This window comes from Heptranchias perlo, chromosome 21 (genome assembly GCF_035084215.1).
Source record: "Heptranchias perlo isolate sHepPer1 chromosome 21, sHepPer1.hap1, whole genome shotgun sequence".
In the NCBI taxonomy this organism is placed as follows: domain Eukaryota; kingdom Metazoa; phylum Chordata; class Chondrichthyes; order Hexanchiformes; family Hexanchidae; genus Heptranchias; species Heptranchias perlo.
In genome coordinates this window covers 16,630,846-16,643,605 of record NC_090345.1, presented here as the reverse complement: position 1 = coordinate 16,643,605, position 12,760 = coordinate 16,630,846, and the positions used below count along the sequence as shown (strand labels likewise).

The 12,760-nt window shown below is 41.4% G+C and overlaps 1 protein-coding gene across 2 annotated transcripts in view; it reads right to left on the bottom strand.

Moving 5' to 3' along the window:
• Positions 1 to 12,760, bottom strand: part of hspa12a (heat shock protein 12A) — a 101,602-nt gene that overhangs the window by 9,145 nt on the left and 79,697 nt on the right. Inside the window, exons 8-9 of one of the 2 annotated variants that reach the window (XM_068002147.1) lie at positions 4,711 to 4,797; positions 3,501 to 3,605 (exon numbers count right to left, since the gene is read on the bottom strand). In XM_068002147.1, coding sequence (XP_067858248.1) covers positions 3,501 to 3,605; positions 4,711 to 4,797 — 192 coding nt within the window. The remainder of the gene's footprint in view (positions 1 to 3,500; positions 3,606 to 4,710; positions 4,798 to 12,760) is intronic. The other variant, XM_068002148.1, reaches the window with a different exon arrangement.

The following is a 12,760-nucleotide window of genomic DNA, read 5'->3' as shown; positions in this document are numbered from 1 at the left end:
ATGTAATTTAACGCCATTTTATTTTAAAAGGGTTAGCACCTCTAGCAAGAATTTGATATGAATATGTTAAACATCTGTATGATAGCTCCGCTCACAGTCATTTTAAGGCTACTGATATTATACAATTATATTTTGAATATTTTCCTGAAGGATACTTTTCTAATCTTCAGTTTAAGTGGCTTACATTTTCTTACTGGTATTAGATTTGAGAATCCCATGGTTATATAGGGCTAGCATCGGTCGTATCTACTTCTATCGAACCATCATATAAACCAAATGACGGTATCAGAGGATCTTTCCGGGTACTGCCTTGTTCCTGATGCAGCCAGAACAGGAACAACAATTTTGTCGTTAAGTGTAGTCTGGTTAGTAATTTATTTGTCTGTTCTGACCTATCGAATAACATGGGAACCTTGTTCACCTGTAATTAGGTCATGGCGCTTACATAACAACATAAGAACTTAAGAAATAGGAGCAGGAGTAGGCCATACGGCCCCTCAAGCCTGCTCCGCCATTCAATAAGATCACGGCTGATCTTCTACCTCAACTCCATTTCCCGCCCTATTCCCATATCCCTTGATTCCCTTAGCGTCCAATAATCTATCGATCTCAGTCTTGAATATACTCAATGACTGAGCATCCACAGCCCTCTGGGGTAAAGAATTCCAAAGATTCACAACCCTCTGAGTGAAGAAAATTTCCCTCATCTCGGTCCTAAATAGCTGGCCCCTTATCTTGAGACTATGACCCCTAGTTCTAGACTCTCCAGCCAGGGGAAACAACCTTTTTTTTAATAACTCATTCATGGGATGTGGGTGTCGCTGGCAAGGCCAGTTATTTATTGCCCTCCCTAATTGCCCTTGAGAAGGTGGTGGTGAGCCGCCACCTTGAACCGCTGCAGTCCGTATGGTGAAGGTTCTCCCACAGTGCTGTTAGGTAGGGAGTTCCAGGATTTTGACCCAGCGATGATGAAGGAACAGTGATATATTTCCAAGTCAGGATGGTGTGTGACCTGGAGAGGAACATGCAGGTGGTGTTGTTCCCATTTGCCTGCTGCCCTTGTCTTTCTAGATGGTAGACGTCGCGGGTTTGGGAGGTGCTGTCAAAAAAGCCTTGGCGAGTTGCTGCAATGCATCCTGTGGATGGTACACACTGCAGCGCCAATGGTGGACGGAGTGAATGTTTAGGGTGGTGGATGGGGTGCCAATCAAGTGGGCTGCTTTGACCTGGATGGTGTCGAGCTTCTTGAGTGTGGTTGGAGCTGCACTCATCCAGGCAAGTGGACAGTGTCCCATCACACTCCTGACTTATGTCTTGTAGATGGTGGAAAGGCTTTAGGGAGTCAGGAGGTGAGTCACTTGCTGCAGAATACCCAGCCTCTGACTGCTCTTGCAGCCACAGTATTTATGTGGCTGGTCCAATTAAGTTTCTGGTCAATGGTGACCCCCAGGATGTTGATGGTGGGGGATTCGACGTTGGTAATGCCGTTGAATGTTAAGGGGAGGTGGTTAGACTCTCTCTTGTTGGAGATGGTCATTGCCTGGCACTTGTTTGGCACAAATGTTACTTGCAGCTTATCAGCCCAAGCCTGGATGTTGTTCAGGTTTTGCTGTATGTGGGTACGGACTGCTTCGTTATCTGAGGGGTTGTGAATGGAACTGAACACTGTGCAATCATCAGCGAACATCCCCACTTCTGACCTTATGATGCAGCAACGTTCATTGATGAAGCAGCTAAAGATGGAAGGGCCTAAGACACTGCCCTGAGGAACTCCTGCAGCGATGTCCTGGGGCTGAGATGATTGGCCTCCAACAACCACTACCATCTTCCTTTGTGCTAGGTATCACTGTGGCCACTGAAGAGTTTTCCCCCGATTCCCATTGATGCCTCTCATCATCTACCCTGTCAAGCCCTCTAAGAATTTTATATGTTTCAATGAGATCAACTCTCATTCTCCTAAATTCCAGAGAATATTGGCCCAATCTACTCAATCTCTCCTCAAAGGACAACCCTCTCATCGCAGGAATCAATCTAGTGAACCTTTGTTGCACCCCCTCTTACTGACTTTTAATGTGTTTGCAGGGTAAGGAGCCAGGGGGCCACTTTCAATTTGGGTGGGCACCAGGCAGGCAGCAGGCAGAGTGTGCCCGCCACTCGCCCAATGTCACTGGCCAGAGGCCTGGTTAATTTTCACGGTTGGGTCTCTTAACATGTCATTGACGGGCTGGCCGTGCGTTAGGAGCGCAGACACATAACTCACTGATCAGGAGGGGTCAGAAAATCCAGTGGTTGCTCCACGGTGCCGAGCTGGCTGAGTTCCATTAAAGGTGGGGGGCATGGGGGGAGGGGGAGGTGGAGGCAGACGATACCAGGGGTCGGGGGGCAATGGGGAGATCAACAGCAAGCAGGATGATTTTCAAATCTTTTCTGTTTTCGGAGTGGTCACCGGTGAGGCCTTTTAAAGACCGCTGGTTCGGATGCTCTACAGAAAGTTCCACTGGGCGGGGCTTGTGCAGCCTGCATTCTGCCCAGTGGAAGCCCAAAATTGCGTTCAGGTTCTATGTGTGTCCATATTATGAACCCCACCAAAATGGTGGTGGCCCAGATGTCCGCAGGAATAGGGTGGGAAGCGCGTGCCGCTAATTTTCAGCGCGCTACCACCCTGTTCCTGCCGGACAGAAGGGATGAAAATTAGTTTCCACTTGTCAGCCTTTCAATGAACAAAACACATGACAATTGAACGTCATTTATTTTTGAATTTTATGAATGAGAGGAGGTTATTTTCCAATTTTATCCCAAAATCCGCTCGTCCTTTCCTAAAGTCGTCGACTCATGTCCCCCAAGTGCCAGATGCCATCTAGTACCTTACCCAAGAGACCACACTTCAGGTGTGAACCTAGAGAGAGTTTTGGGAAGTTATTTCTCCACCTAGTCCTCAAAGCTGAGCCTGAATCTGTCTTCCTTTATTCACACAGCATATTTTCCAGTAGGGAGACACTAGATAGTAATTAAGAGGGAAAACCCTAGATAATTTTTCCCCTATCTAGTCCAAATGCATTGTTGCCAAAAATCACACTCCCTCTACTGCCTTGTCTGAGGTCAGATAACTCAGTAATCATAATGGAGGTGAACTTATCGGTCGCCATGACTGTGGCAAAAGATTTGCAGAAACGTCATAAACGCTTGTTCATGCCATTTCTCCAGGCTTTTCTGCAGATCTTCCTCCAAAGTTACGTCACCTAATCAGTAGAAGCCTCACAGAAATCCACTTCCCGATTTTCCTGGTCTGTGTATGTCAGTAGCGCATGAGGTGATATATTCATTCACTAACAGAAGAGCCACGACACATCGAGACTAGGCATAAAGGCTCAAGTGTACTTCTATTTAATTTACCTGTGTTGTGGTGAGTCAAAGTGCTTTATCTAGGCACTTGTAATGTTCCAATACAATATGTGGCATATTATGTGATGCCAATAGGTACTCAAAAGCCCTACTTTTACCTGAAGCTTTATAGAGTTCTTTCAGATGTCCTTCGGGTAGTTTAACTTCATGGACAGTGAGATCTACGGTACCCCCGCCACAGTCAACCACAATATAGCGATCACCTAATGAAACAAATTGCTGTTTTAAACACACTCAAAGAAATTTTCTGAAGCTACAATTCATAATTTACTTATGGATTGTAATAACTACATTGCTAAACGCATCTTTCAAAAATAGCCTCTTAAATATACATTGGAGTAATGCATATGCTTATTTCAAACTGCAACTTAACATTGAACAGTGCATTTGAACAAAGGTTATATAACTATCATTGATCAGAAAGACCACAAATGCTTGTCATTATGTATCTAAGATCATTAACAAATTGAATTAATATATATATATATATATATAAATATTCATATATATATTTGCCTTAAAGAAGCACCAAGATCTGCATCGATCCCTAGTACAAGACTCATAAGGGGTCAAATGCCTCTGAACTACCTTTAATGCATTGGTTAATGATTTCATGCCAAATTCCTGCCTGCATTACTTAAATTAACTGTTTATTTTACAATCTTGCTAAAATAGCACACAAAGGAATTTGATGCAAACACATTAACTAATGTACAAAGAAAGAACACACACAGAGAAATTCAAGTCCCATAGCATTACAATTTAGAGTATGGTAGTAAGTGAAGTAAGTAATTTAAACATGTTGTAGTGTCATATTATCTAAATTGTGTTTTTGCCTTTCCTTCCATATATACTTTTGTAGAGGCCGTTCAGTGTGCCAGCAGTTAGAGAAACATTCTTCGCTAACTAAATAACCTATGAATTTAATGGAAGCTACTGTACAAAAGATATTAGGAGATGAAAGTATAGTATTATTAAGAAAAATATGTTGTATGGCAAACATTTTAAGCTCATTTATGCAAGGTTATTGCTGGAAATGTGAGCTTCCCTTTAAAGAATTATTATTGTTAAAGATAAATAACAGAGATGCATTGAGGCAAGGTGCAACAGCCACATAGAGTAAGTCACAGATTGCGGTGAAGTGATAGCAGCCCCTTATCTTTAACCTCTCTTTCCTTTCTGATATGTATAACATCAATGTACCACAGAAACAGAAAATGCAAAGTTAACAGGAAAAGTAAATTCTGCACCATTGCCAGCAACATGAAAATCAGCAAGAGCCAAGAATGTCAGGAAAGAAGACACTACCTTGCTCCAATTCTGACCAGATTTCTCCTATGACATTTTCCACCAAATAGGTGCGACTCTCTCGATTACGTCGTGTGTATTCTTTAGCTAGTTGTTGATAGAGAGAAAATAACTGAGCATAATACAGAAACAAAAATGTTGTCAACCTGCAACAATTTAGTTACTTAAGAAGGGTCTGTTCAGAATTTAGGCATTTAATCAATAAAAAAGAAACCTGGCTTTGCATGGAATTTTTAAAATTTAAGATGCTTTCTTCATCAGGTAAAATATTGAGGGGGTGTTAAGGAATGTATTGAGGGGATGGGATATGTGAGCATTGATATTTGGAATAAGGCTCTTCAAATATTAACATACACTTAATGTTCATATGAAATTCCTTTGCCACTATTTTAATGGAGTTGTTCACTCATTTATTTTAAATAGATTAGCACCTCTTAAAATAGTGGACAGCAAAATGTCATACCAATGTGTTAAAAGTTAATATCTTAATATGACAAATAGTACTTAATAGGCTTATATTTTGTCTTTGGTCCACATTTAAGCAAAAATAAATCTGACAGCAAATCTAAGATAATACAAATTCATTTTAAAAAATCATACTTTTTCTAAAATTAATAAAGCATTACTTCAAATCAAATCTACCATAACTAAATTTTACAACTGCATTTTAAAAAAAATAATTTTCCCCTAGATTATTTAAAGGTTTGGAAAGAAATTCCATCATAGCCTATAATAACATCAGTCAAGAATATTTTTTATTAGGAAGTTAAGTTGTACTATCCCTCGTGGATTCAATTTGTAATATTTTTTGAGATTTAATTTCCTCTGGCACCTCACTGCTCATCGTAATCTTGTAAAATTTAAATCCAGTTGCTAGCTCATTGAAAATAAATGGGTTAACAACTTAACTTGTCATGAATGTGCTAACCAGTGCATTAAATTAAATCCCTTGAATTGCAGTTCGGTTTGTATTACTCTTGAATAACCTATTTTATTTACATTAATACTGCTAAAGAATTAGTTCAATTTCTATTAAAAGTGCTGAAAGATCTGATCTCAGTTTGTATTTTATTCTTTATGGCCCTTAGAACCTGGGCCACCAAGAGGTGCTTTCTCCTCTCTGCAAACACGATTTCTAAAACGCATTGTTACTATTTTCTTTCTTTGGTTGGCCTAATTTTGTAGTTGAAGGAAATCACACCAAAAAATAGAAATATTTTAAATAACATGGGAATTGCCTTCAGAAAGGTCCAGATCATCTTAGCTGACTGCAAGTGAAAACCATGTACAGGTAATATATGAAATCTGTCTGGCTGCAAGAAATAAACAGCAAAATGCAGCATGCAAATATAAAGAATATGATGATGAAGAAATGTATCTGCAATATTTCTTATGGTTGATATCATCTTCAAGCTAGTCGTCTTAAAATGGATTCATCATTTTAACTATTTCTCACTAGCAAATATCAGGAAATTACTTTTTTTTAAGAAAGTACTTTGGGTCATCCTGAGGACATGATAAGGCGTTATATAATTACGCGCTCCTTTCTTTCTTCTTTTTTTCTCCAATTTTCTTCTGACATTGCTAACTTATGTTGGGGTAAGATCTTATCTGTACTAGCAGCCAGCAGCCCTCTATATTTCAATCTCCATGTTTGAGCCTGGACAGAGTATCAGCAGGCTATTTGAGAATGGGAGGGGAACATCTTAGTGGGCCTGGCCCTGTCTTCAACCAATATCCACACACATCTGCACCCACACTTTACAGCAGGGGTCAGTGAATAATGATCAAGAGCTGATCGTCGTTGATTTTTCCTCTTCCATTCAATTAACTACAATTCCCTCACTGCTGCCCTTGCTGAGACCAGGGGTCAAAGCTGGGAACTTCATGTTCAGTAGGGCCTCAGTACCACCCTGGATGATACATGTGAATAAGAGTTTGCATTATTTTTAAAGAAAATTGATGAATGTTTTCCCTCACTTTCAGGTGAAACGAATAAAGTGAAAACAAAGAATCAACACAAGCAAGCGAAAATAAAGAAACTGTTAGTCTGTAGGCATATATCATCTTTGCATGCACTGAAAAGTGTCCAATATAAGGGATCATTTTTTGACTTTGAACTGCTGGTGGGGGCTTCAAACTACCCAGGCACATAACAGAAATTCAGCCACACATATGCACAATTTTCCATCCACTGATTTAAATGGTCAGAAAATCATGTTCATTCACGGCTGAATTTCCAACGCATGCTCTCGGCAGCCAAGACTCCCTCCCAGGAGCATGAAGTCAGAAAATTATCCTTATAATCTTAGTTCAGCTATTATTCAAGCAAAATCCACAGGCTAATGTGTATATTCATCATCAAGAATGTTCTAATTCATGGACTGCTTTTCTCCCCCTCGTATTTTGAAGTAGGAGTTTTCATCCTGCAGTGACAAATGGATCCCACAGAAATAAATTTTATAATAGTATGAGATTAAAACTTAGCTGCCAAGGCAAAATCAGGTGCAGTGCTGGTCACACAGAATTTTAATTACCAAGTACACTTGTGATATTTTTAGTGAGTTGGAACAAAGAATATCTGTTGGAAACTAAAATGTAATTTTCGTCGTGCTGGGGCATAGTGCCACAGGACCAGCTGATCTCTGGTACCTCACTCACATGGCCATTGTTCACATGCCAGTCTGGAGACTGTAACCTAGATGTTTCAATTAGGACCATCTGTTTGACTAAGGGTAAGTTAGGAGGCCCAGATTGGGAGATGGGCAGACACATTCAAATGAGATGGTAACGACATACATTTATACATTTTCCATCATTTCTACCTCATTTGCTCTAGTCCGTGTTTTGACCAATATAAAACAAGTTCATGGTTGCTAGGCGCTGTAGAAAAGGCAAAAGCAAACTTAAAGTTTTACCTGTAAGATTTGGAGAAACTTCATGGGGTCAATTTTAACCCCCAAGAATGATTGGGTTGGGGCCGGGTGGGGAGCAAAAATACTCCGTTATCCGAATGGGACCGCATCCTAACTCCAATACGCCTGCTTCTGGGTTTAACCCAGGCAGGTTTGTCTGCATGTGGAGAGCAGACACCAGGAAGTCCCGCCCCCAACTAAAGCCGGCGGGCCGATATTTAAAAGGGCAATGTAGCTCATTGAGATACTTGAGGTACTTAATATTTTGCATATTGGAATAATAAAACAAATTTAACCTTACCTGTTCGGGTTTCCCATCACTTCTGATTCATGTCAGGTGAAAGCAGACGGGAAGGGCCGGATCCATGAGGTGAGTGCCTTTATTGCACTGCTTGTGAGCCCGGAGGAGCCGAAGTGCTTTATCCAGGCTCAACAAGACCCCCGCAATCGGCTGATGCCCCCCCTGATGGCGGACCTCCCCACAAAGGTACACCCCCCTCCCCGATGGTGGATCACGACCCCCCCCCCCCCCCCCACCATGGTGGACCCCCACCTACCTCCAACTCTTCACCAGACCTCCAAACTTCTCCTCAGCTTCCTGTTCTCCTCAGCACCCCCACAATCTCTTCCTCAGCCACCCCCCCGCCCCAATCTTCCCTCCGGCCTATGATCACTCCCTCCCTCCCTCCCTCTGGTCCCCGGCTGTGGCCTCCTGCAGCAGGCCTTCCTGCCTGACAGCCAGCCAGCTCGTCATTTAGGCTGGCTGCTGGGCACGAAACCCAGAAATGTAATTGATGGGCCTCATTAAGGTCGCAAACTTACCCTTCTGGGATTCACCCCCACCCACCCCGCTCCCTTCCAGGGTGGAAGTTAAAATTTCCCCCTATTTCTCACTCAATTTTGGAACTTCAAAAATTTTTTGTTGCCAACTACTTTTCCATCGGCCTCTGTGCCATTTTCTCTAGGGCTGCATTCCCCCCACCACCAGCACCATTTCAGACAGGACACAGTGGATTTCCAATTGGTAATTCCCCTGTATCTTTGTTTTTATGGATGATGTGGAGATGCCGGTGATGGACTGGGGTGGACAAATGCAAGGAATCTTACAACACCAGGTTATAGTCCAACAATTTTATTTTAAAATCACAAGGAGGTGGACTGTAGGTTGGGTTGCAGCATATGGCCCTGACGAAGGGGATAATCTCCGAAAGCTTGTGATTTTAAAATAAAATTGTTGGACTATAACCTGGTGTTGTAAGATTCCTTGTTTTTATGGAAGAGGAGAAGGAGCAATGAAGGGATGGCAGCTGGTCAGGTAGCACTGGAGGCGCATGGCACTCACTCACCAGAACCCCCACACCAGATTATACAGGCAGAGTTGCAAATAGCTGCATTTGCTGAAGGAGCAGTGCCTATGAATTCCTTCACTTTACAAAGCAAGCTGTCACTGAGTTAGGCCATATGCTGCAACCCAACCTACAGTCCACCTCCATCACAGGCAATGCAATGCCATTGGCTGTAAAGGTCACAACCACGCTTAGTTTTAATGCAACAGGATCATTCTAGGCTGTCACTTGAGGCATTATTATCATTAGCCAATCAGCTCTGCACATAAGCATTAAGCAAGTCATAGGTGGATTGTTTGTTTGAGCGGGTAATTTCATCTCTCTCCCCATTGACAATCAGTGGCAGCATGACAAGACCCTTCAACTTTACAGGGTGGCAGGATTATTGAAAGCCCAAGAAGTCACCGACTGCCCCCAAGTGACTCTACAGACTTCTTGTTCAATGCCACCACCTATGTTAATAGGAAAGGATTTCACTCTGTGTGCAGTTCATTTGGAACCAACAGAATGGAATCATACAAGTGATTGATGCACCGGGTTCTATATAATTTCATCTTTCTATTTACATGGGTAAGATGGGTATAGAGGGATATGGGCCAAGTGCAGGCAATTGGGACTAGCTTAGTGGTATAAACTGGGCGACATGGACATGTTGGGCCGAAGGGCCTGTTTCCATGTTGTAACTTCTATGATTCTATGATTCTATGATCTTAGGGCAAAGCTACATTTTAGAAGTGATTGGACTTTGCTAATTGTATTTTCCAAAGTTTTATTGTCAATAAAAAGCAGACCCTTCCATCTATACTATCCTAACATTAAGAATCTGCTGTCCAGGGAGTGGACCTCTGTGCATGCATCCCAGCAGTCCCCCTCTGTGGTAATCACAGTGTGACCTACAGTGATGCCCAGTCAGCAGTATAACTCTGGTCTGCTGATGGCACATTTCATACCACAGATATTGGTGTCAGACTTTAGTTGCAGAATAACTGTTACCTTGCATAAGGGTCAAACTTTGAGACTATGACTGCTCCATTGACTTGTTCCAGCAGATGAACCTGTTAAATGGTCACCTGGATTTAATTTAAGTGAACAAATTTGGCTTGAGCTTAAAGCAATTGAAAAATAGTGCTTGTTTTCATATTTTCTTACTCTCCCTGACTAGCACAGTCATCCAATTTATGTAGAGAGATGCACTGGTTGCAGTTTCCTTGCTTTGTTTGCGATCCTTTATGCTACTTTGCCCCATCAGCGAAGGGCAAACTAAAGGCACCAAAAGCCTTGTACTTTTACCCATAGACAATTACATAGAAATTACAACACAGAAACAAGCTATTTGGCCCAACCAGTCCCTTTGGTGTTTATCCTCCCTCCAAATAAGCAGTGCCCTTTTAATTCCCATATCCCTTTACTCCCCTGCCCTGTCCTTCAGCCACCTATCTAACCTATTCTTAAATGTTGACATGGTCTCTGCTTCCATCACTAACTTTGGTAGTTCACTCCAAGCCTCATGACCATCTGTGTAAAAAAAAATCTGCTCAGTCCTAAATCTCTTACAATTAATCTTATATTTATGTCCCCATGTTCAAGACCCCTCAACCACTGGAAGCAGTCTGTTTCTACTTACTTTGTTCCATCCCTTCATTATTTTAAACATCTCTATCAAATCGCTCCATTATCTCCTCCATTCTAATGAAAATAGCCCTGCAGTGCACCAGCTTTCAGGTATCTTGGAGGTTTGCTTCCACAATGAGTGTCAGAGGTTGGCTGTCTCATCACAAGCAGACATTAAGCGGAGGTGTCACTTAAGTGAGGGAAGGGCAATCAGGAGTGGGTCCTCCTAAGCCATTCCATGACAGACTGCTACTTCTACCCACATTCAGTTAATGGTGTTGTGCAAAGGACATTAAGAAGATGTAAAATATTAAATGGATAAAGAAAAATAAATAAGCTGAATATTAAATTATTAGATGATTACTCATTTTCATCGTGAACTGGAAAATGGAGCACTTCAACAATATTTTCCCTACTGGGCCACATACTGTTCAGAAGATGCATAACCTGAGCTCCCAGAAAACGCTGCATTCCCCTGTTTAGTTTTTCCTTATTCTTTCCTACTGGAAATTTTGCTGAAACTCATGCTGTTAGACCCTGTGATGGTTTTAGTTGCCTGTTTGTACAACACTACAAAGTGAAGGAGGGCTGTTGGATCGGACTGGGAATTTGCTTTTGCTGCTTTTTGGCTGACAATAAACGCAACCAATGTTTGTACATTAATGTCAACCCCTGTTTTGAGTCCCATAATTCTCTTACTTCAGAATAATATAAGACAAATCATGCAAAATGGGGATGCACAAACCAGCAGGAGGTTTATCTAAATGTAGCAGAAAATGATTCAAATCAAAGAAGTGCATGCAAAATGTAACACAGCTTTACAAATGCAACATCTGACTTACTAAGAAATAGTACACATCTTTTCTTCTATTAACACAGAAGATCCTGCAGTTGGTATATTTTTCAGTGAATCTGATTTGTGCAGAATTGCTTGTATCATTTTTTTATCCATGATTAATTCTTTCAGTGTAAGTGCTAAATACATTGGCAGTGTCTTTTGACAAAATTAACTTCTCAAGCTTCCAACATTGATTAATTGCAAGACTTTTGTTTGCCCAATGAATATGCTAAGCAATGAATGAATCATTTTCAGAATGCTTTGACAAATACAAATAATAAAGCGTGCAAGACAGCAGAAGCATTTCTCTGTCCAAATTAAATATATAACAGGGTAACATTTGTTTTAATTCAGTCCAAGACTGGTAGGAACTAAGCAATCTTCCTTTGTTCCATACAATTCCTGAATACTATTTGGAATTATGCATTGAAAGTGAACAAAAATCATTTTTTTTACAAACATTGTGTGACAGAAGTAGTGAAATCTCTAAAGGCACACTGGATCTGAAAATTCATGGGCCAGCGATGCCGGAAATTATGTCAAGATCGTGCCTGGCCTTGGAGGACTTTTCAGGGTCAGGAGGAGGTTCCCTATGTAGCCTGCAATTGGCAGGCACCTATATCACTACAGGTACTTTAGAAATTCAAAACAAATTAGCCTCCTAAAACTTCAGGGGTCTAGGCCACAATCCTGGTCTGAACCCCTATGTTCACCCAGCAAGTGTCGGTTGTTGGGGAGGTACATCTGGTCTGACCAGACTTACCTCCACCGACCATACTCTGAGCCCCAATGAGGGCCTGGGATGCAGGGAATTCCGCATTTGGGAGTACCTACCCCTGGCCATGGTCCTCCCAACCCTTTACGGTGATGGCCATGTTTGGGGCTTGCAGAGGCTCTGCCGCTACAAGACCATCATGAATACCACATCATAAAGCCAGGACCCATTGTGTCTGGTCCCAGCCCATTCCATTGGGGACAGGGACAGGGGAGTATGCTGGAATGGATGTTTGAAATCATTATCTCTATGAAAAAGTGTTTTCTCATTTGTTGCTCAACAGACAATGTAATAGCATAAATTGGATCAAAGACTTGCATGCCACTTGCATGTAACCTCAATGGGATGAAAATTACAGATGACTTTTGGGTCATTCCAAATAGAAAGCATTTTGTTAAACACTTTTTCATGAAGACAATGCACCTTTAGTGTCTGAAAGCATTAAAAAGGAAATAATGCTTGAAAATATGTCACATAACATCTTGCCAGATTTGTAACAGATAAATATGCAATAATCAATAAAAAAGATGATGTTCTATTTAAAATTTAACTTCAACCTAATATA